At 45.1% G+C, this 24,574-nt stretch overlaps 2 protein-coding genes across 3 annotated transcripts in view; one reads left to right on the top strand and one right to left on the bottom strand.

Moving 5' to 3' along the window:
- Window positions 1-24,574, bottom strand: part of LOC116974634 (interleukin-5 receptor subunit alpha-like) — a 300,632-nt gene that overhangs the window by 153,631 nt on the left and 122,427 nt on the right. The window lies entirely within an intron of this gene.
- The window catches only part of LOC116974633 (interleukin-5 receptor subunit alpha-like), a 160,553-nt gene that overhangs the window by 44,987 nt on the left and 90,992 nt on the right, over window positions 1-24,574 (top strand). The window contains exons 6-9 of one of the 2 annotated variants that reach the window (XM_033023316.1): window positions 4,917-5,098; window positions 8,559-8,698; window positions 13,924-14,062; window positions 16,258-16,354. The exons of the other annotated variant lie outside the window; for it this stretch is intronic. Coding sequence (XP_032879207.1) covers window positions 4,917-5,098; window positions 8,559-8,698; window positions 13,924-14,062; window positions 16,258-16,354 — 558 coding nt within the window. The remainder of the gene's footprint in view (window positions 1-4,916; window positions 5,099-8,558; window positions 8,699-13,923; window positions 14,063-16,257; window positions 16,355-24,574) is intronic. 2 annotated transcript variants of the gene reach the window in all.

The raw sequence follows: 24,574 nt of genomic DNA, 5'->3' as shown, positions 1-24,574 counted from the left end.
CCTTTGCAGTCTCTACCAGTTTCTGCAGGTGGTTAAGCATGAATTCATATGCTTCTTGGTTGCTATTTGATGGTGCGGTGGCAGCAGCAAGTTCACATGCACCATCTGCTGTCTGTAGTGAGGTGGATAACTCAACATTTCCAAAGTTTGCCCATAGAGTGTCCTGGATGAGCCCTTTGACCTCTTTTAGTTTCGACTCACACTCCTTTGCAGTCTTTGCCAGGTCGGCATTTTGCTGTTCAGTTAACACAGTTTCTTCATCTGCGTCCAGCTCCGCCTCCAGCTCTGCAATGAGTCCAGCCTCCACATCGTCATTGGCTTCCATTACTTTTTCGGCCTCCTGCATGAGTTTGTTGAAATTGTTCCTGAGCTCCTCTTCAGACATTTCTTCATGGTTCCTAATGATGCTGTTAACAAGGCGAGAGAATGCCCGTTTTGCTGTTGTCCTCTTCAGCTTGAGCTGCTCAGCTGACTTTCCAGCAACTTCATCAGCCATGATTTATCTTGACTTAACTGTCTTTTTTCCAGGTTTCCAGATATCCTGGCCCCGCCCGGTTTTTCACTGTTAAGTCTTCTACTGTTTCCAGATCTCCTGGTCACAGCGGTTTTTCACTGTCAAGTCTTCTAATGTTTTTGCAGTTTCCCCGCTTGAAAGGGATTTGATTTATCTACCCCGAAATGATGAACTGGATTCACTCAGACCAAACACTTCTTTTCCACCTTTTATTTCCTCCTTCTTTTATTTTGGCAGATTAGTTTTTATCAGTTTAGGTCTTTATCAGGTGAAAAACCGGCTGCCAATCGGGTCTGTAGAAAAATCAGTCCTGCTTGCCTTTTCTGGCTCTCGCGGCAGTCTTTTCGGACAGTCTTTTTGATTTACTGCTGGATTCACTGCTCGCAAGTTTCTTGTCCCTCCTTCACTGGCTTCTGGTGCTCTGTCCTTTTTGACCCCCAGGCAGAACTCGGCAGGCTGGGGTTCCGCCCACTTTAATCACTTCTCGTGATTTCAATTGTAGCATTTCTCTGCTCGCAAGTTTCTTGCATTTCAGTTTGACTTGACACCCCTCAATCTCCTAAATTCTAGCGAGTACAAGCCGAGTCTATCCAGTCTTTCCTCATATGAAAGTCCTGACATCCCAGGAATCAGTCTGGTGAACCTTCTCTGCACTCCCTCTATGGCAATAATGTCCTTCCTCAGATTTGGAGACCAAAACTGTACGCAATACTCCAGATATTGTCTCACCAAGACCCTGTACAACTGCAGTAGAACCTCCCTGCTCCTATACTCAAATCCTTCCAGGTACCTTAAACGTTGGTATAGTGCCTGCCTCAACTACATCCTCTGGCAGCTTGTTCTATACATCCACCACTCAGCGTGAAAAGTTACCCCTCAGATTCCTATTAAAACTTTTCCCCTTCAGCTTCATCCTATGTCCTCAGGTCCTCGATTCACCAACTCTAGACAAGAGACTCTGTGTGTCTACTCGATCTATTCCTCTTATGATCTTATGAACCTCTAATACATCACCCCTCATCCTCCTGCGCTCCAAGGAATAGACTCCTAGCTTACACAACCTCTCTCTATATCTCAGACCCTCTAGTCCTGGCAACATCTTCATACATTTTGTCTGCACCCTTTCCAGTTTGAAAACCATATAACCATATAACAATTACAGGACGGAAACAGGCCATCTCGGCCCTTCTAGTCCGTGCCGAACACTTACTCTCACCTAGTCCCATCCACCTGCACTCAGACCATAACCCTCCATTCCTTTACTGTCCATATACCTATCCAATTTATTTTTAAATGATAAAATCAAACCTGCCTCCACCCCTTCCACTGGAAGCTCATTCCACACAGCTACCACTCTCTGAGTAAAGAAGTTCCCCCTCATGTTACCCCTAAACTTATGTCCCTTACTTCTCAAATCATGTCCTCTTGTTTGAATCTTCCCTACTCTCAATGGAAAAAGCTTATCCATGTCAACTCTGTCTATCCCTCTCATAATTTTAAAGACCTCTATCAAGTCCCCCCTTAACCTTCTGCACTCCAAAGAATAAAGACCTAACTTGTTCAAACTTTCTCTGTAACTTAGGTGCTGAAACCCAGGCAACATTCTAGTAAATCTCCTCTGTACTCTCTCTATTTTGTTGACATCTTTCCGATAATTTGGCGACCAAAATTGTACACCATACTCCAGAATTGGCCTCACCAATGCCTTGTACAATGTTAACATTACATCCCAACTTCTATACTCAATGCTCTGATTTATAAAGGCTAGCATACCAAAAGCTTTCTTTACCACCCTATCTACATGAGATTCCACTTTCAGGGAACTGTGCACAGTTATTCCTAGATACCTCTGTTCAACTGCATTCCTCAATTCGCTACCATTTACCATGTACGTCCTATTTTGATTTTTCCTTCCAAGATGTAGCACCTCACACTTATCAGCATTAAACTCCATCTGCCGTCTTTCAGCCCACTCTTCCAAATGTCCTAAACTTTTCTGTAGACTTTGAAAATCTACTTCATTATCCACAACACCACCTATCTTAGTATCATCTGCATACTCACTAATCCAATTTACCACACCACCATCCAGATCATTGATGTACATGACAAACAATAGTGGACCCAACACAGATCCCTGAGGCACCCCACTAGTCACCTGCCTCCAACCTGACAAACAGTTACTCACCATTACTCTCTGGTATCTCCCATTCAGCCACTGTTGAATCCATCTTGCTACTCCACCATTAATACCCAACAATTGAACCTTCTTAACCAACCTTCTGCTCGTTAAACAACATTTTGTTCGATCTTTTACAGGTTCTCAATCAATCAATCAACCTTTATTGTCATCTTGCAAAGCAACAGTTGTACATTGCAAAATGAGAAGACGTTTCCCAGCGAATATTCACCTGTCCATTTGTGTTGCATTCTAGTTTGTCCTGTGTGTGTGTGTGTGTGTATGTGTGTGTGTGTGTGTGTGTGCGTGTGTGTGTGAGTGTGTGTGTGCGTGCGTGCGTGCGTGCGTGCGTGCGTGCGTGCGTGTCTGTGTGTCTGTGTGTGTGTGTGTCATTCCATTTAGTAAATTCAGTTTAGCAATACAGTGTGGAGACAGGCCCTTCGGCCCACCAAGTCCAGGCCAGCCGGAGATCACCTGTACACTAGTTCTATCCAACACACCAGGGACAATTTATAATGAACCTGCAAAATCTGTACGTCTTTGGAATGTAGGAAGAAATCGGAGCACCCTGAGAAAACCCATGTGGTCACAGGGAGAATGTATAAACATCCGTACAGACAGCACCCTTGATCAGGATCGAACCCGGGACCTGGCGCTGTAAGGCGGCAATTCTATCACTGCGCCACCGTGTTTATGTCTCTCTTTGTTCATTTATCCATCCACCAACCAATCTATCCAGTTTTCTTTCTTTACCTATTTATCTATTTACCATCTCACTGCCTGTTGTCAGTCTCACCTGTCATAGGAATAGAGAAAAATAAGTACAAGAGTAGGCCAATCGGCCCTTCGAGCCACCAATGCCATTCAATATTATCATGGCTGATCTAAAATCAGTACCCCATTTCTGCTTTTCCCCCCTATCCCTTGATTCCTTTAGACCTCAGAGCTAAATTAGAGTTAATTTAGAGTTAATCTTGAAAACATCCAGTGAATTGGCCTCCACTGACTCCTGTAGCAGAGAATTCCACAGATTCACAACTTTCTGGGTGGAAAAGTTTTTCCTCATCTCAGTCCTAAATGGCCGACCCCTTATTCTTAAACTGTGACCCCTGGTTCTGGACACCCCCAACAACGGGAATCTTTTTCCGGCATCTAGCCTGTCCAATCCTTTAAGAATCTTATATGTTTCTATAAGATATCCTCTCATCCTTCTAAATTCCAGTGAATACCAGCCCAGTCAACCCATTCTTTCATTATATGTCTTTGTGCCTGTTTATTCTATTTATCTATCTTTTAATTTATCCATTGAAATACCGACCTGACTGATTGAAAGATTCTGCATGGAAACAGGACCTTTGACCCACCGAGTCTATACCGACCAATAAACCAGAACTAGGGGTCTCAGTTTAAGATAAAGGGATCGGCCATTTAAGACTGAGATGAGGAAAAACCTTTTCAGCCAGTTGTGAATCGTTGGAATTAGGCCATTCTGCCCATCAAGCCAACTCTGCCAATCAATCACGGCTGATCTATCTCTACTTCTTTGGAGAGATGGAATGGGTGACGTTTCAGGCCATAAGGACACAAGGTCACAAGTGATGGGAGCAGAATTAAGCTATTCGGCCCATCACGTCTACTCCGCCATTCAATCATTGCTATTCTATCTCTCCCTCTCTCTCCCTCTCTCTCCCTCTTAACCCCATTCTCCTGCCTTCTACCCATAACCCCTGATACCTATATTATAACAAGAATCTATCCATCCCTGTCTTAAAAATATCGATTGTCGGCCTCCACAGCTTTCTGTTGCAAAGAATTCCACAGATTCACCCACCCTCTGACTAAAGAAATCCCTCCTCATCTCCTTCCAAAAGGAACGTCCTTTATTTCTGAGGCTATGATCTCCAGTCCTAGACTCTCCCATTAGTGGAAACATCCTCTCCACATCCACTCCAACCAAGCCTTTCACTATTCACTATTTCACTATTCTGTACGTTTTAATGAGGAACCCCCCTCATTCTTCTAAATTGCAGCGAGTACAGGCCCCGTACCGTTAAATGCCCAGGGGTCAAGACCCTTCTTCAGACTGAGTCAGGGGAGAGGGAGCCACAGAGATATGGATGGGTCAGGTGTCTCTCTCTCTCTGTCTGTCCCGTTCCCCTGTCGATCTGTGCAGACCTATCCGTCTTTATTTTGTAGAATTTACTTCTCAATTTTCTTTTTAAGGGAGCGAAACCCATCCGATGTGTACAACTGCGCAGATTACCTGGTGGATGGAGGGAGGAACATTGGCTGTGTCAACGAAAATATTCGCATTGAAGATACCATCAAGATTATCATCTGTATCAGTGAAGTGAACAAGGAAGCCAAATTGCCGTATTGCAGAATAGTGAACCCATTCAATTCCTGTAAGGCATTTTGTATGGGGTTTTTTTCTGGTGGATCATAATTGAAATATCAGTAGATGGAAAAGTAGCAGGTAGTGATTGATCGGAAGAAGATTTGAGTTTGAGTTTAGCTTATTGTCACTTGTACCAAGGTACAGTTAAAAGCTTTTGTTGTGTGCTAACCAGTCAGCAGAAGGACAATCCATAGACATAGAAACATAGAAAATAGGTGCAGGAGTACAAGCCGAGTTTATCCAGTCTTTCTTCTCAACATGATTACAATCGAGTCATCCACAGTGTACAGATACATGATAAGGAACTAACGTGAATAACATATAGTGTAAAATAAAGTCCAGTAAAGTCTGAGGGTCTCCTGTGTGGTAGATAGTAGCTCAGGACCGCTCTCTAGTTGTTGGTAGGGTAGTTCATTTGCCTGATAACAGCTGGGTAGAAACTCTCCCTGAATCTGGAGGTGTGCATTCTCATACTTCTGTACCTTTTACCCGATGGGAGAGGGGAGAAGAGAGAGTGGCCAGGGTGTGACTCGTCATTGATTACGCTGCTGGCCTTGCCGAAGCAGCATGACGCATAAATGGAGTCAATGGAAGGGAGGTTGGTTTGGGTGATGGTCTGGGCTGCGTCCACAATTTCTCTCGGTCTTGTATGGAGCTGTTTCCAAACCAAGCTGTGATACATCCCAATTAAATGTTGTAGAGGTTCGTGAAAGTTATTAGGGACATGCCGAACTTCCTAAGACTTCTAAGGCAATTACTTCAACATGGGTGGTCCAGGACATTGGTGAAATTTACTCCGAAGCCTTTAAATAATTTACCCATCTCTACTTTGGTGTCGTCAATGTAAACCAGGCTATGTGTACCACTTCACCTCTTGAAGTCGATCACTATTTCCTTTGTAGATTTATAGTAATGTGTTGGCGAAGATGGTTGTTGAGGAACAGGGCGACAGGCACAGGATGTTAAGTTGATTCAGAAGACCTTAGAATCTTAGCCTGTAATGGCCAAGGCACATGGACAAAGCTTGGGCCCCTGTTAAAACTGCATAAGACATGGGAGCAGAATTAGGTCATTCAGCCCATCAAGTCTACTCGGCCATTCAATCATGGCTGGTCTAGCATTCCCTCTCAACTCCCATTCTCCTGCCTTCTCCCCATATGCTTTTCTAAAGCATTAGATGTCATCCCACACCAGAGACTGCTTCGGAAGCTTGACTTCTATGGTATTCGTTCCAACACGAAACGATGGATTTCCAGTTTCCTGACAAAACGTCTTCAGCATGTGTGTGTGTGTGAACGGAAAGAGCTCCAATTGGCATCCAGTGTTGAGTGGTACACCTCAGGGCACAGTACTTGGCCCACACCTATTTTTGCTTTACATAAATGACATCCATGAAAAAGTCGCAAGTACGACCAGACTATTCGCTGATGATTGTTTGCTGTACCGTCCAATTAAGTCAGCTGATGATGAAGATGCTCTCCAAAAGGATCTCGATACTATGGTTGAGTGGTCACAACAATGGGGCATGCAGTTCAACCCTTCCAAATGTGAAACTATGCGTGTCACCAGAAAGCGGTATCCAGGTGAAACATCTTACAATATACTTGGTGCCACCCTTGAAGAATCCAAACAAACCAAGTATCTTGGCATCAAATTGCAGAATGGTCTGCGTTGGAATGATCAGACTCATCATGCAACGGTGAAAGCAACAGGTGTCCTAAACTTTCTGAGGCGCAACTTTCATCATTGTTCAACTTCTGTCAAGGAGAAGCTATACTTCACCCTCGTTAGACCTCATTTGGACTACGCAGTTGCAGCATGGGACCCATACACAAATATAAAAATTTCTTCCATCGAACGTGTCCAAAGACAGGCAGCTCGATTTGTTACTAACCCCTATGAGAGAGAAGCGAGTGTCACCAAACTTCTGAATTCTCTTGGGTGGAACCCTCTCCAAGACAGACGTGAAGCTCACCGTTTGACCTGTTTTTACAAAATGTTAAATGGTCAGCTCGACATAGATTACAAGACCTACACCAAACCCAAATCAATTAGGAGCAGATGAGGGCATTCGATGCAATTTGTGATCCCAGCTACAAAGACAGATGTGTACAGCAATTCGTTCTTCCCCCGCACAATTAAAGCATGGAATAATCTCCACCCAACTATATTTACCCAACTAGATGCAACTAAATTTAAAGTAGCTCTTTCTTCCCAATAACCCTTTCTGGCTAAAGCCCTCCCTTCACCACCTCCAGTTTAAATACCATTTGGAATATTTTGGAGGACCAAGAAACCAAGAACCAAGAACCATGACCTCTGACACCCATTTGTACAGACAGAGTTACAGATACTCTTCTGTGTTATGGGCAAAGGACAAAGTGCTGGAAGACCTCAGCAGGTCAGGAAGCATCTGTGGAGGGGAACGGGAACACAACGTTTTGGGTCAGGATCCTTCATAATGCTGAGGGTGGCGAATCTGTGGAATTCATTGCCACAGATGGCTGCGGTGGCCAAGTCAATGTATACTCTTAAGGCGGAGATAAGGTCATCAGGTCAGAAGTGATAGGAGCAGAATTAGGCCATTCGGCCCATCAAGTCTACTCCGATAATCATCTCATGCTGTTTGTGACCTTATTGAGTCTTACTGAGTTCCAATCTGTGATCAAGACGTAGTTTTATTGTTAATCAAGTCTCTGAGTGACCTCGTAATCTTAGAATTTAAAAAATGTACCAAATTCATAAGAGGCTATAACTTATGAACTTATGAAGAAGGCTCTTGTTCTGTTGCTCAGGATTACAACATCTGCAATCTCGTGTGTCTCCTTTTGTGTTATGTGCCAGTACCTTTTGCATTTTTCAACTCACCTGGACATGATGAATATAGATAGCAGAGCCATCACCCTCTTATGGGGAACGAGTTGGACAGGCAAGATGCAGGAAGATTATTCCCGATGTTGGGGAAGTCCAGAACTAGGGGTCACAGTTTAAGGATAAGAGGGAAGTCTTTTAGGACCGAGATGAGAAAATCATTTTTTACACAGAGAGTGGTGAATCTGTGGAATGCTCTGCCACAGAAGGTAGTTGAGACCAGTTCATTGGCTATGTTTAAGAGGGAGTTAGATGTGGCCCTTGTGGCTAAAGGGATCAGGGGGTATGGAGAGAAGGCAGGGATGGGATACTGAGTTGGATGATCAGCCATGATCATATCGAATGGCGGTGCAGGCTCGAAGGGCCGAATGGCCTGCTCCTTCACCTATTTTCTATGTTTCTATGTTTTTATGAGTTGACCTCCCAAAACTGTGTGCATGCGATTTACAGAGGTGTCAAGAGTCAAAAGTGTTTAATTGTCGTATGAACTAGGAGTTGAACAATAAAGCGACATTAAGATTCCACGTGAAATTTTAGAGTTGTTTCTGATGTGTCTCAACCATGCTGTGACTTTGAAATATGTTCTCTTTTTGCAGATAAACTCGACAGTCCAATAAATGTCATGATCAACAAAAGCACGGATGAGGTCAAATGGACACTTCCAACATTTGATTTCAATACCATTTGTTACACGTTTCAATTAAACTGCACAAATTTGAATGATGGAAACACAAAGGTAAGCAAGTGTTTACTTTATCCCAGGTGTGGGAATTTAACTATCATCAGCTACTCAAGTACTCGTTGCTTGGGAGTTGGGATAAGGATCAGGAGCGGCACGGTGGAGCAGCGGTAGAGTTGCTGCCTTACATTGCCAGAGACCCGGGTTCGATCCTGACTATGGGTGCTGTCTTTACGGAGTTTGTACGTTCTCCCCGTGACCTGTGTGAGTTTTCTCCGGGTGCTCCGGTTTCCTCCCACGCTCCAAAGACGTACAGGTTTACAGGCAAATCAGCTTGGTTAACAAAACTGGTAATTTGTCCCTAGTGTGTCGGATCGTGTTAACTGTGAGCGAAGGGGTCGCTGGTCTCCGCGGACTCGGTGGGCCAATGGGCCTGTTTCTGCGCTGTATCTCTGTAAAATAAACTAAACTAATCCAAGGATGGATGTCCCTGACACCCGCACTAATCAAGAATATCTATCTCTGCTTTAAAAATATCCATTGACTTGACTTCCACTGTTGTCTGTGGCAATGAATTGAATCGATTCATCACCCTCTGACGAAACAAATTCCATCTCATCTCCTTCGTATCTTTAACTCTGAGGCTATTATCTCTGGTCCTAGACTCTCCTACTTATGGAAACATCCATTCCACACCAATCTAACCAGGCCTTTCGTTATTCGATAATTTTTCAGCGTGGTCCCGCCTCATCCTTCTAAACTCAGAATCGAATATATCTTGTGAACAATGTGGCCCACTACATGTAGCTGAGTCTAACTAGGATCTCCACACAGAGAAGCCTGTCTCTGCAAAGCACAGCAGATAATCCATGGTCTGCAAGATTGATGAAACAAGTGGAAATAAAGAACTGCAGATGCTGGTTTGTATCAAGTTAGACACAAAGTGCTGGAGTAATTCAGTAAGTCAGGCAGCTTCTTTGGAGAAAAGGAATAGGTGACATTTTTGGTTTGTGACCTTTCTTCAGCCCAGAGTAAAATGATAGGTGATGTTTCGGGTTGGAATCCTTCAGAATGTTGGAGAAAAGGAACAGGTGACATTTTGGGTTGGAACCTTTCTTCAGACTCTGGGGGAAAACAATTTGTGATGTTTCGGGTTCGAACCCATCTTCAGACAGAAAAAGGGTCCTGACCCGAAAATTCACCTAGACCTTTTCTCCAGGAATGCTGCCTGTTCTGCTGAGTTCCTCCAGCACTTTATGTCTATCTCCCCAAGCATGGTGAGATGTCTTCAGCTTAGTCGTGCTATGGGGAAGGCAGGAGGTAGAGTAACTGTGCCCGGTGCCTGGAGTTTTGCATTTGTTGTTCTACCACTCTCACCATCGACGGCACCACTGGCTCCCCATCTCCCCAGGCCCGCAACTTTGTTGTGATCTTTGATTCCACCCTCTCCCTTGAGCCTCACATCCGCCATGTCATTAAAACCTCCTTCTTTCACCTCCGCAACATCGCCAAAATCAGACCCTCTCTCACACCTCCCGCTGCTGAAAGACTCATCCATGCCTTCATCTCCTCCCGACTGGACTACTGCAACTCACTTCTCCTTGGCATCAGCTCCACCTACATCAACCGACTCCAACTGGTCCAGAACACAGTCGCCCGACTCATCACCCACACCAAATCCTGGCATCACATCACTCCAGTCCTCAAACAACTTCACTGGCTTCCCATCTCCCACCGGAACACCTACAAAATCCTGGTCCTCACCTACAAAGCCCTCCACCATCTGGCCCCCCCCATATCTCACTGACCTCCTCTCCCCCTACCAACCCTCCCGGTCCCTCAGATCCACATCAGCCGGTCTCCTCTCCATCCACAAGTCCAACCTCCGCAGCTTTGGGGACAGAGCCTTCTCCAGGGCAGCTCCCAGGCTCTGGAACTCCCTCCCCCAACTGATCCGCAATTCCGTGTCCCTCACCATCTTCCAGTCCCGCCTCAAGACCCATCTCTTCACCTCTGCCTATCCTTAGCCCCACGTCCCCCTCCCTTTTCATCTGTGCTTGAGTTGCCTCATATTGTGTTTGAATTGAATTCTGTCTTTAATTTGTGTACTAGTCATGTCTCTACTATTTATTTCATTCCGCTTACATGTTTTTCCTCTACTTGCTAAATTTTTGTAAGGTGTCCTTGAGACTCTTGAAAGGCGCCCATAAATAAAATTTATTATTATTATTATTATTGTTTTCGGTCAGAGAGTGGTGAATCTATGAAATTCATTGATACAGAAGCTTATGGAGGCCAAATCAATGGATATATTTAAGACAGAGATTGACAGATTCTTGATTAGTACGGGTGTCAGGGGTTACGGGGAGAAGGCAGGAGAATGGGATTGAGAGGGGAAAAATAGATCAGCCATGATTGAATGGTGGAGTAGACTTAATGGGCCAAATGGCCAAATTTTGCTCCTATCACCTACAGTTTGAACTTATGAACAATTGCAAGGACACAAAAGTTACCTTCATCCCCACAGGTAGACCAAAATGCTGGAGAAATTCAGCGGGTGAGGCAGCTTGTATGGAGAGAAGAAATAGGCGATGTTTTGGGTCGTTCCCACTATGACGCCAGCAGTAACCAAAAAAATTGCCAAGTGCGACAGGCCCTTCAAATCTATCTATGCCTCATAATTTTAATACTTCTTTGAATGCTCCAACTTATAAGCAGTAGAATTTCTTCATTCTTTCTGTAGAAGTAAGATTCTGAATCAAATCATTTGCCTCACATCATTAAAGTCTTAATAAATATTTTTGCGTACCAAAAAAATTACACTTTGGCTTCTAAGTAAAAATATCTCAAGAAATTCTGCCCCTGTGAATTCAAGTCAGGAGTGTTTAATTGTCACATACACTGACTGGAAAAATAATATTCTTACATGTTTCAGCTTTACAGTAACATTGCTGCAATAATATAATAGATAAATATGTAATAAGCTATTATACAATAAATTATCAGTTATACTAGTTCATCACAACATACCATAATAGCGCAAACAGAATTGTGTAGACCTTATACAAGTCTATAATTGTTCAAAGCTGAGGTAGGGTTGTAGTTTTGGTTTACATAGAACATAGAACATAGAACATAGAAAATAGGTGCAGGAGGAGACCATTCGGCCCTTCGAGCCAGCACCACCATTTATTGTGATCATGGCTGATCGTCCCCTATCAATAACCTGTGCCTGCCTTCTCCCCATATCCCTTGACTCCACTAGCCCCTAGAGCTCCATCTAACTCTCTCTTAAATCCATCCAGTGACTTGGCCTCCACTGCCCTCTGCGGCAGGGAATTCCATAAATTCACAACTCTCTGAGTAAAAAAGTTTTTTCTCACCTCAGTCTTAAATGACCTCCCCTTTATTCTAAGACTGTGGCCCCTGGTTCTGGACTCGCCCAACATTGGGAACGTTTTTCCTGCATCTAGCTTGTCCAGTCCTTTTATAATTTTATATGTTTCTATAAGTTCCCCCCCTCATCCTTCTAAACTCCAGTGAATACAAGCCTAGTCTTTTCAATCTTTCCTCATATGACAGTCCCGCCATCCCAGGGATCAATCTCGTGAACCTACGCTGCACTGCCTCAATCACAAGGATGTCCTTCCTCAAATTAGGAGACCAAAACTGCATGCAATACTCCAGATGTGATCTCACCAGAGCCCTATACAACTGCAGAAGAACCTCTTTACTCCTATACTGAAATCCTCTTGTTATGAAGCACAGGAATGGGCCTTTCGGCTCACAATGTCTGTGCCGAACATGATGCCAAGTTAAACTGATCTCATCAGCCTTTACATGATCCATATACTTATATTTCTTGCACTTCCATGTGCCTATCCAAAAGCCTCCTAAACGTCACTATCATATCTGCCTCCACCACCACCCCTGGCAATGCGTTCCAGGTCCCCACTACCCTCTGTGTAAAAAAAACCTGCCCCGCACAACTCCATTAAACTTTCCCCTTTTCACCTTATAGCTATGCCCTCTAGTGTTGGCCATTTGAAAGAAGTATTAAAATGATGAGAGGCCTAGATGGGTTTGGAGGGCCTGTGCCACTTGGCGATTATTTCAGTGACTGCTGGTACCATTGACTGACGTATCAGGTCACCGAAAAATTAACGTCGTGATGCGGCGTGACGCGACGTGATGACGCATGACGCGACGTGTTTTTGTCGACGCTGGATTTTGAAATGTTCACAATCTTTTGGCAACATTGATATGACGCCAGCAGTCGCCGAAAAAATCGCCAAGTGCGACAGGCCCTTCAAATCTATCTATGCCTCATAATTTTAATACTTCTTTCAAGTCCCTCCTCAACCTCTCCCTGTAGCTGAATGCCCCTAACCCAGGCATCATTCCGGTAAGCCTCCTCTGCACCCTTTCCAAAGCCTGCACATCTTTCCTTTAATGGAGCGTCCAGAACGACACGCAATGCTCCAAACACGGCCTAACCAAAGTCCTATAACGCATACTGGGCACCTTCATTCAGTCCGCCTTGGCCTACTCAATCTCTCGGTTGCCAAACACTTTAACTCCCCTTCCCATTCCCACACTGACCTTTCTGTCCTGGGCCTCCTCCATTACCAGAGTGAGGCCAAATGCAAATTGCATATTTCGTTTGGACAGCTTACAATCCAACGGTATGAGTCTCCAACTTCAAGTATACTCTTTCTCTCCATCCCTCCCCACCCTAGTTGTCCAAATAGTTTCACTGTCATCCTATTGAATTTCAGTCTGTATAACCTGTTATCATCCACCCCACAACCAACAATGGACCATTGTGGGCCCCACCTTTCGCTGTTTTCTGCATATCCTTCATTGATTTCTTCTACGTGCCTTCTATATCTCTCGTTCCCCTTTCCCCTGACTCACAATCTGAAGGACGACCTCAACTCGAAATTTCACCTATTCATTTTCTTCAGAGATGCTGCTTGACCCATGCAGTTACTCCAGCTTTTTGTGTCTATCTTCAAAGTCCTATAGCATTGTGCAGGGTTGTTTTAGAGCCTAAATATTGATGGGAAGAAGCTGTTCTAGAATCTTGAGGTAACATTTCTCAGACTCCTGGACCTTCTTCCCGATGGTAGCAGTAGAGATGTGATCGTGGGCGGGGAGATGTGGGGTTTTGATGATATTAGCTTATTTCTAGAGGCAGTGAGTTTAAGGTGAGATGTCTTTGCTTTCGTCACTCATGTCAATGTAATGAATCAGTGACCATTGTGTTTTTTTTCTCTCAGCTTGAAAATGTGACTTCCACAAATCATATAATCAGCAGGGATCACACAAAAAAATATTCAGTGCACGTGAGAGCAGCGTTGAATGATAGATGTTTTGAAAGCAATTTCTGGAGTGACTGGAGCAAACCGCTTATTATTGGTAAGGGGAATTCTCTTGTCAAAAAAAACTTTAAATACCTATGATAACCTTAAAAACTTTAAAACCTATGATGAGCATTTGTCGGCACTGGGCGGGTACTCGCTGGAGTTTAGAATAATGAGGGTGAACCTCATTGAAACATACAGAATAGTGAAAGGCTTGGATAGAGTGGACGTGGTGAGGATGTTTCAACTAGTGGGAGAGTCAGGGACTAGAGGTCATAGCCTCAGAATTAAAGGACATTCTTTTAGGAAGGAGATGAGAAGAAATGTATGTAGTCAGAGGGTGATCAATCTGTGGAATTCTTTGCCACAGAAGGCCATGGTGACAAAGTCAGTTGATATTTTTAAGGCAGAGATAGATAGATTCTTGATTCGTACGGGTGTCAGACGTTATGGGGAGATGTCAGGAGAATGGGGTTAGGGGGGAAGAGTTAAATCGGCCATGTTTGAATGGCGGAGTTGGCTTGATGGACTGACTGGCCTAATTCTACTCCTATTCCTTATGACCTCATGACCTTAAAACACACTACAAAGATCAGGCAAGGCAATCCAGACTTTATTTAAGAGTGTCGAATACAGTGGTCGCTGGGAGCAATCTAGAGACAACGGAGAGCAGGACCCGACTAGAGTAGACTGCAGTAAGTGCCAGGAACACGCGCTCAGTTTGACTCTTCTTTCAAGCACAGAATTATTATGACACATGAAGAGGACTTTGAGCATTTTTCAGGCACTCTAACCTGTCCCTATCTCCTGCGGTCGGCACTGAAGCTTTGCAATTTATTTTTGACTCTTCAGACAGTAACAAGCTTCACTGAGAGCTTTCTGTGCTCGCTTCTGAACCCAGGAATGATTGGATGCAGCAGGCAGTGAAGAAAGCTAATAGCATGTTGGCCTTCATAACAAGAGGAGTTGAGCATAGGAGCAAAGAGGTCCTTTTGCAGTTGTACAGGGCCCTGAAGTATTGTGTGCAGTTTTGGTCTCCGAATTTGAGGAAGGACATTCTTGCTATTGAAGGAATGCAGCGTAGGTTCACGAGGCCCGGGATGGCGGGACTGTTATATGTTGATAGAATGGAGCGACTGGGCTTGTTTATATTGGAATTTAGAAGGGATTTTATTGAAAGATTATAAGATTATTAAGGGATTGGACTTGCTAGAGGCAGGAAACATGTTCCTGATGTAGGGGGAGTGCAGAACCAGGTGCCACAGTTTAAGAATAAGGGGTAGGCCATTTAGAACGGAGATGAGTAAAAACTTTTTTCACCCAGAGGGTTGTGAATCTGTGGAATTTTCTGCCACAGAAGGCAGTGGAGGCCCATTCTCTGGATGCTTTCAAGAGAGTGAGATAGAGCTCTTAAAGATAGCGGAGCCAGGGGATATGGGGAGAAGGCATGAACGGGGTACTGATTGTGGATGATCAGCCATGATCACAATGATTGGCAGTGCTGGCTCGAAGAGCCGAATGGCCTCATCCTGCACCTATTGTCTATTTTCCTTTGTCTATTGTCTATTGATTAACAAATGATGCGCGTTTAAAGGCACTGGGCCTGTACTCTCTGCAGTTTAGAAGGATAAGGGTGGATTTAATTGAAACTTATCGTATCGTCAATGACATAGATAGGGTGAATGTGGAGAGAATGTTTCCACTAGTGGGAGAGTCTGGACCAGAGGCCATAGGCCAGAATAAAAGGACATACTTTTTACCTTCAAGAAACTGTCAATCTCTGCCTTAAAATTATCCATTAATTTGGCCACAGCTATCTGTAGCAATGAACTACTATAGACAGAGGGTGGTGAATCTGTGGAATTCATTGCTATAGACGCCTGTGGCCAAGTCAATGGATATTTTTAAGGTGGAAATTGACAGATTCTTGATTAGTAAGGCTTCACATCTCCTTTCTAAAGGTATGTCCTTTTATCTGAGGCAATGCCCTCTGGTCCTATACTCTCCCACTAGTGGAAATATCCTCTCCACATCCACTCCATCCTGGACCCTTGACCAGAGACAGGGAAAAGAAAATATGGAATCATATCTGTGATGCTGCCTGACCCGCTGAGTTACTCCGGCATTTTGTGTCTATCTTCGGGATAAACTGGCATCTGCAGTTCCTTCTTACATGTGGAATCATGTCTGTTCTTGATCATATTGCACGTTTATTGGCTCAGGTAGTAACGGAAGGCTTTGTATTTCCAGATGCTGATGGAAAGGATATGTCTTTCCCAACAATTGTGGCAGTGGTTGCAGTGATTCTCGTCGCACTCTTGTTGCTCCTAGTTTTGGTCTGCATAAAGTAAGTCGTTACTCTCACCTGTTTTAGTTTATTAGATGTCTAACCATGGAGCTGTATGGTTGAGAAGGATGTATTCATGTGAAGTTTTTATCAAGGAGCGTTAATTTGGCTTTGCTCTTCTGACTGCACCCCACGCTCTTCTTTAGATGCCCCCCATCTTCAGCGTACTGCTGAATTATTTTTTATTCAACTTTCCTTTACATTCACCTACCTGGGAGATGGGTATATGGAATGAGCTGACAGAGGATGTGCAGGTCCACCGCCGATCTTCCAGCAACTGGCCTCCTTTAATCCGGACATAATTACGATAGCGCACTTGAAATCCCCCCGAAAATGTGGTGCCTAGGCTGGGTGAGGCGGCCGATCTCCACCTCATCGGGACTTCTGCGGCTGATCGGCGGGTCGAATTCGCCCCCCTGCGGCCGGGGCTCTGGAACTGCAGCCCGGCCAGAGCCGGCAGATCCATTCCCATAGCCGACTTCCGAGGCCGAATTTGCGAGGCCTGTATCTCGGCTCCCCAGCGGCCTAGGTGGACCGTTCTGGTACCGTTGGACTCCTCTCGGAAAGTGTGACCTCTGTTTGACCGGCAAAACAGATAATCCAGCAAGGCTCTGGAACCAAGAGTGCAGAAAAATCATTGCTGGACAACATTTCAAAGACATTTGGACAGGTATATGGATAGGAAAGGTTAAGAGGAATATGGGTCAAACGTGGGCAGGTGGGTCCAGTGTCGATGGGGCATCTTACGCGGCATGGGCTAGTTGGGTCGATCACATGTATGGGTGAATGCTAGTCAGTGTGGATTTGGTGGGCTGATGGGCCTGTTTTCACACTGTATCTCTGAAATAAACTAATCGTGGGTTGAACTGTGTGGAGTGTGGCTGCACCGAATCGGCACCACATTGTGCCACGTGACACAAGTCCCTGTGTGCCTCCACCACCACCCCTGGCAGCGCGTTCCACGCAGTCTCCGTGCTACTAATACACTTGCCCAGCACATCAATTTTATACGTTTCCTCTCTTATCCTGTAGCTATGCCCTCTGGTATTTGATATTTCCGGCTTGGGGAAAAAGGTTCTGACTCTCTACGCTTTCTATACGTCTTGTAATTTTATAAACTTCTATCAGGTCGGTGAAGCTCCTCGACACTTCAGCGTTCCAGAGAAAAAATAATACCTTTGAATGAATGTATGAATGAATGTATGAATTAATACTGTATTGTCACCGTGATATTCTTTATTTTGCGTACACAAGGTATGCAAAAGGTCACCACATAAAGGGCATCGAAAAAGTTACAATTCACAAGACCCTTTCATTCGTTCCCTGTAGAAAGCATTTCAATACAGGCACATACTGTAATATATCAATCCATATATCAACACCAATGACCCATGCCTACCACTAGTAAATTGTTTTAAGAGATTGTTTTGTGGACAATAGACAATAGGTGCAGGAGTAGGCCATTCGGCCCTTTGAGCCAGTATATCACTACCCAGTTCCTGCCTTCTCCCCATATCCCCTGACTCTGCTATCTTTAAGAGCCCTATCTAGCTTTCTCTTAAAAGTATCCAGAGAACCGGCCTCCATCGCCCTCTGAGGCAGAGAATTCCACAGACTCACCACTCTCGGTGAGAAAAAGTGGTCCCTCGTCTAAATGGCTTACCCCTTATTCTTAAACTGTGGCCCCTGGTTCTGGACTCCCCCAACATCGGGAACATGTTTCCTGCCTCTAGCGTGTCCAAACCTTTAACAATCTTAAACTTTCTATAAGATTGGCTCTCATCCTGCTAAACTCCAGAGAGTACAAGCCCAGCCTCTCCATTCCCTCAGCATATGACAGTCCCGCCATCCCGGGAATTAACCTTGTAAACCTACGCTGCACTCCTTCAGTATCAAAAATGTCCTTCCTCAAATTAGGGGACAAAAACTGCACACAATACTCCATGTGTGGTCTCACTAGGGCTCTATATAACTGCAGAAGGACCTCTTTGCTCCTATACATAACTCCTCTTGTTATAAAGGCCAACATGCCATTTTCTTTCTTCACTGCCTAATGTACCTGCATGCTTACTTTCATAGACTGATGAACAAGGGCCCCCAAATCCCGTTGTACTTCCCCTTTTTCCAATTTGACACCATTTAGATAGTAATCTGCCTTCCTGTTTTTCTTAGCAAAGTGGATAACCTCACATTTATCCACATTAAACTTCATCCGCCATGCATCTGCCCACTCACCTAACCTGTCCAAGTCACCCTGCATTCTCATAGCATCCTCCTCACAGTTCACACTGCCACCCAGCTTTGTGTCATCTGCAAATTTGCTAATGTTATTTTGAATCCCTTCACCCAAATCATTGATGTATATTGTAAATAGCTGCGGTCCCAGCACTGAGCCTTGCGGTTCCCCACTAGTCACTGCCTGCCATTCTGAAAGGAACCTGTTAATCCCCACTCTTTGTTTCCTGTTTAAATGTTCAATTGACGCCTAGAGGGATTGTGCCTTAAACATGTGGGCGGCACTGTGGCGCAGCGGTAGAGTTGCTGCCTTACGGCACCGGAGAACTGGGTTCAATCCTGACTCCGAGTGCTATCCAGACGGAGTTTGTACGTTCTCCCTGTGACCATGTGGGTTTTCTCCAGGTGCTCCGGTTTCCCCTCACACTCCGGAGACGTGCAGGTTGGTTGGTTAATTGGCCTCGGTAAATTAGTAAATTATCCCCAGTGTGTAGGAGAGTGCTAGTGTACGGGTTAATCACTGGTCAGAATGGACTCGGTGGGCCAAAGGGCCTGTCTCCGCGCTGTATCTCTTAAAGTCAAGTAAGCCGAGTCGAGTCAAGTAAAGTCATTGTCTCAGGCAGTGAATTGTAAACACCCTCTGGTTGAAAGATATCCTCCCTTGTCTCATTGTTTTATGCTGATGTTCTGATCTGCTGCTCTTTAAACAGATAACCATATAATATAACATATAACCATATAACAATTACAGCACGGAAACAGGCCATCTCGGTCCTTCTAGACCGTACCGAACACTTATTCTTCCCTAGTCCCATCTACTGTACCTGCACTCAGACCATAACCCTCCATTCCTTTCCCGTCCATATACCTATCCAATTTATTTTTAAATTATAAAATCGAACCTGCCTCCACCACTTCCACTGGAAGCTCATTCCACACAGCTACCACTCTCTGAGTAAAGAAGTTCCCCCTCATGTTACCCCTAAACTTCTGTCCCCTAAGATGAGATAAGTCAATAAAGTTATTAACTGTTATGAAAAATACTGTACTAAAACTGTTGTGAAAAATAGTGATTTGGCATTTTGCATTCCCTGCAGATATAAATTATTGTCCAAATTGTGTCAACCAATCCCCGATGCTGAACAGAAGTTCAAGGGGCTTTTTGTAGAGTGCAATGGTGATTTTCAGGTAACTAAAGGAATTAAAATATTGACTAAAGAAATACATAGAAAATATAGAAAATAGGTGCAGGAGGAGCCTGCACCGATCTCGGAACACGTGTTAAAACAATGGGTTAGATCGCCACTCCTGATTTATGCACAAGTACAGTTTAGTATATTATCACGTGTACCGAGGTACAGTGAAAAGATTTTGTTGTGCATTAACCAGTCAGTGGAAAGACAAAACATGATTACAATTGACGATAGACACAAAAAAGCTGGAGTAACTCAACGGGACGGGCAACATATTCCTTCACTCCAAAGATGCTGCCTGTCCTGCTGAGTTACTCCAGCTTTTTGTGTCAATCTTTGGTTTAAATCAGCGTCTGCAGTTCCTTCATACACATGATTACAATCAATCTATTTACAGTGTATAGATACATTGATAAGGGAATAACGTTTAGTGCAAGGTAAAGCCAGCAGAGTCTGATCAAGGATAGTCCGAGGTCATCAAAGAAGTCGATAGTAGTTCAGCACTGCTCCCTGCTTGTGGTAGGATGATTTAGTTGCCTGATAACAGCTGCATTTTCACACTTCTATTCCTTTTGCCCGATGGGATAGGGGCGAAGAGGGAGTGGCCAGGGTGCGACTTGTCCTTGATTCTGCTGCTGGCCTTGCCGAGGCAGCGTGAGGTATAAATGGGGTCAATGGAAGGGAAGTTGGTTCGTGTGATGATCTGGGCTGTGCCCACAATTCGTCAATTTACCTTTTTGCCTGATGGGGGAGGGGAGAATGTTCAGAGAATGCAGTTAGTGATTCCCTGCCTTTATGTAGAATGGATCATTGTAAAACAAAGTGTTTCCCTGACACACTTATGCTCGGTCTGTCGAGGCCTACGTGATGTCCCAGTCGCCAACCATTTTAACTCCCCTTCTTCCCATTCCCACACTAAACTTTCTGTCAGAGGGAGGGCACACACAAAATGGACGAACAGCATCTCATATTCCGTTTGGGTAACTTACAACCCAGCAGTTCGAAGGTTGAATTCTCTAACCTCAAGTAACTTCTACAAACCCTCCCTCTCTCCCTCCCTCCTTACAACCTCCCACCCCCCCTCCCCCCCTTTCCTCCACCCTAGTCATTTAACATATGACAGGAAGTCTGAAATGATTTAGAAATTAAGTCGCTGTTGTCGGATAGGATATGTAGCAATCAAAATGTGTGGGAAGGAACTGCAGACGCTGGTTTAAACTGAAGATAGACACAAAATACTGGAGTAACTCAGCGGGACAGGCAGCATTTCTGGAGAGAAGGAATGGACGACGTTTCGGGTCACGACCCTTCTTCAGACTGAGACCCTTCTTCAGACCCACAGTGTGAAGAAGAAGAAGGTCCGAATCGTCACTCATTCCTTCTCTCCAGAGATGCTGCCTGTCCCGCAGAGTTACTCCAACATTGTGTGTTTATCTTATGTCGCAATCACTTAGCATCCAGAACGCTCTTTAAGCAACAGCTTGATAATAACCAGATAATCTATTCTTTTAACTTGGTTAATTGAAATGTTTTGGGGGCGTTGGTTTATTATTGTCAGTGTACTGAGATATGTATCCAGACCATAATATGCATGAGTACAACAACCATACACTAGCACAACAGCTAGATTACTTTATTATTGTCATGTGTACCGAGGTACAGTGACTAGCTTTCTTGTTGTGTGCTATCCAGTCAGCAAAAAGTCTATACATGTTGCAATCAAGCCGTCTACAGTTTACAGATACAACATGAAGGGGATAACGTTTTGTGCAAGAATAATCCCAGTACAATCCAATTAAAGATGGTCTGAGAGTCTCCAATGAGGTTTATGGCAAGTCAGGGCTGTTCTCCAGATGTTGATAGGATGGTTCTGTTCCCTGATAACAGCTGGGAAGAATCTGGAGGTGCGCGTTTTCAAATATCTGTGCCTCTTGCCTGCTGGGAGAGGGGAGAAGAGGGAGTGAGACTGGTCCTTGATTGTGTTTGTGGCTTTGCTGAATGCAGCATGAATGTGTAATGGAGTCAATGGAAGGGAGGTTGGTTTGTGTCATGGTCTGGGCTACGTTCACAACTCTCTACAATATCTCACGGTTTTGGATGGCGCTGTTCCCAAACCATCCTGTGATGCATCCCGATAAAATGCTTTCTACGGTGCACGTGTGGAAGATGTGTGAACCAGGGTGAAGAGCCACAGTTGATATTCAGCTATTAATTGATAGAGCAGATGGATAGTCTCTCAATATCAAGCTTCCTACAACAGGAGGCAGCACAGTGGCGCAGCGGTAGAGTTGCTACCTTACAGCGCCAGAGACCTGGGTTTGATCCTGACCGCGGGTGCTGTCTGTGTGGAGTTTATACGTTCTCCCAGTGACTGCCTGAGTTTTCTCTAGGTGCTCCGGTTTCCACCCACACTCTAAAGACGTGCAAGTTTGTAAGTTACTCCAGCATTTTGTGTCTATCTTAGAATTGTAGATGAATTGGCTTTGGTAAAAAAAGTTACTTGTCCTTAGTGTGTAGGATAGTGCGAGTGTACGGGGTGATCGCTGGACGGAGCGGACTCGGTGGTCTGAAGGGCCTGTTTCTACGCTGTATCTCTAAAGTCTGAAGATGTCTGAAACAGGGAATTAGAGGGATGTATGAATTAGGGGGTGGAGCCACAGTTGATATTCAGCTGTTAATTGATAGAATATTTGGAAAGTCTCTCAATATCAAGCTTCCAACAACACACAGCGTTCATGTGTGCTGTACCCCATGCAAGAAGCTCATAAGTACAGAAGTGATAAGAGCAGAATTAGGTCATTCAGCCCATCAAGCCTACACCGCCATTCAATTGTGGCCGATCTATCTTTCCATCTCAACCCCATTCTCCTGCCTTCACCCAAAAACCCATGACACCCGTACTAATCAGGAATCTATCTCTGCCTTAAAATCATCCATTTTACTTCGGAGTCACGTGAGTGACTACGTGAAGAACCCCGCCAGGACGCATGCGTGTCATATCGCTTTCACGCTTGCGAAACGACGGTTTCAAACTTACCGCAGCGGTAAGTTTGAAACCGCGACCTGCAGGTAAGTGATTTACTCTGCGGTAGTGTTTGTCCCCGCGCTGTTTTTACACAGGGGGGGGGGGGGAAGCTGGACAAAATAGTGTCCACAAGTGCTGCGAGTGAAGCTGGCTGGGGAGGTTAGCGAAGTTGCGGGATCCAGCAGCAGCTGAAGGCTCAAGCCCCGTAAGTGGGATCAGCTGTGCCGACTTTTGGTCCCGCGCCGGCCAGAACACCACGGCCGGGCGGGAGACTATTCAGAATGAGGCCATCGACTTTGACAAGTCGAAACGGCAGGAGGCGGGGTGGAACGACGTTCCCCCGTAGCGACAGTTTAAACCTGGACCTGCAGGTAAGTGAAACTGAGGTCTTTATTCTCCCCATACTGTTTCACAGGTGGGGAAACATGGAGAGCTGTGCAAACAACGGCAGGCGGCACAGGAATCACCCGTAAGGGAACAGCTGTGCCCGACTTCGCTCCCGCACCGGCCAGATTAAACACCATGGTTGGGCGGGAGACTATACAGAACGGAGCCGTTGGCTTTGACAAGTCAAAACAGCAGGAGGAGGGTTGGAAGGACGTTCCCCCTTAATGGCAAGTTTTAAGCCTGGACCTGCAGGTAAGTTATACTGCGGTCTTCATTGTTCCCATACTGTTCTACAGGTGGGGGGAAACATGCACAAGGCAAAGAAGTCGACCAGAGCTGGCGGGGGAAGACCGCGGAGTTGCGGACGCCAGCAGCGGCCGGCGGCACAGGGATCACCCATAAGGGAACAGCTGTGCCCGACTTCGCCCCCGCACCGGCCAGATTAAACAATGTGTCTGGGCGGGAATGCAAGAAGAAAACCAAAAGAGTCGAGGACTGATGAGTCCGACTTTGGGCGGCCATGACCATGAGCGCTGGACCCGGTTGGAGCGGCTTATGGAGCCGAGCTCCAACATGACAGACTCCGGGAGAGGAGTCTAGTCACCGTGGGGATGTAAAAAACACCCACAGCAGCACCTTACGTAGGGCTGCACAGTGCATCTCCCTCGTCAGAGGGGAGTACTGGGGGGTCAATTCTGGGCTGACGCTGAAGAGGGGTTTTGACGAACAAAACTACAAGTGTGCAGGGGGTGCAGGAAGGCAAAATCTACTGATCATGGTGTCCAAATACATACAGCCAGACCACGATGGACACCACTGCAAAAATACTTGGGACCAGGAAACTGCGCATCCCTGAATGTTCCAGTCGTGGAAATAGCATCTGGAAACATGTCGGAGCAGGACTTAGTAAAGCCCTGGGGCTCATAAAGGCGACAACATTAAGGATCTCCTACAGCCAAAGACAGCACCCTTATGCACCCACCAGCAGAACAAGAGAAGCTGGTGAAAGCTCAAAGGCCGGGCATACAGGACAGCTGTCTTTTAGACCATAGCCCAGACCGGCCTTTCTGGAAGATGTGCAAACACCCAACCCAAAAACAAACCCAGACACCGGCGCCTCAACCTCCACGAAGACCACACAGAAGAAGCAAACTTCCACTGGTAACAATGGAGGCAGGTGGGTCTGGTCCCTTACAAATTATAGGGAGAGTGGATAATACACACATTGGTGGGAGATTACATTCTTTTGGATACATGGTGTATATTAACTACAGACACTTATATCCTAAGCAGTATCCAGGGATATACAATTGAATTGTGCAAAAGGGGTAATGGGTAAACCCAACACGATTGGCTGGAATTTGTGTCTTATATCTTTAC

This window comes from Amblyraja radiata, chromosome 6 (assembly GCF_010909765.2).
Source record: "Amblyraja radiata isolate CabotCenter1 chromosome 6, sAmbRad1.1.pri, whole genome shotgun sequence".
In the NCBI taxonomy this organism is placed as follows: Eukaryota; Metazoa; Chordata; class Chondrichthyes; order Rajiformes; family Rajidae; genus Amblyraja; species Amblyraja radiata.
The sequence above is the reverse complement of the archived record's forward strand: the minus strand, read 5'-3'. Positions and strand labels throughout refer to the sequence as shown.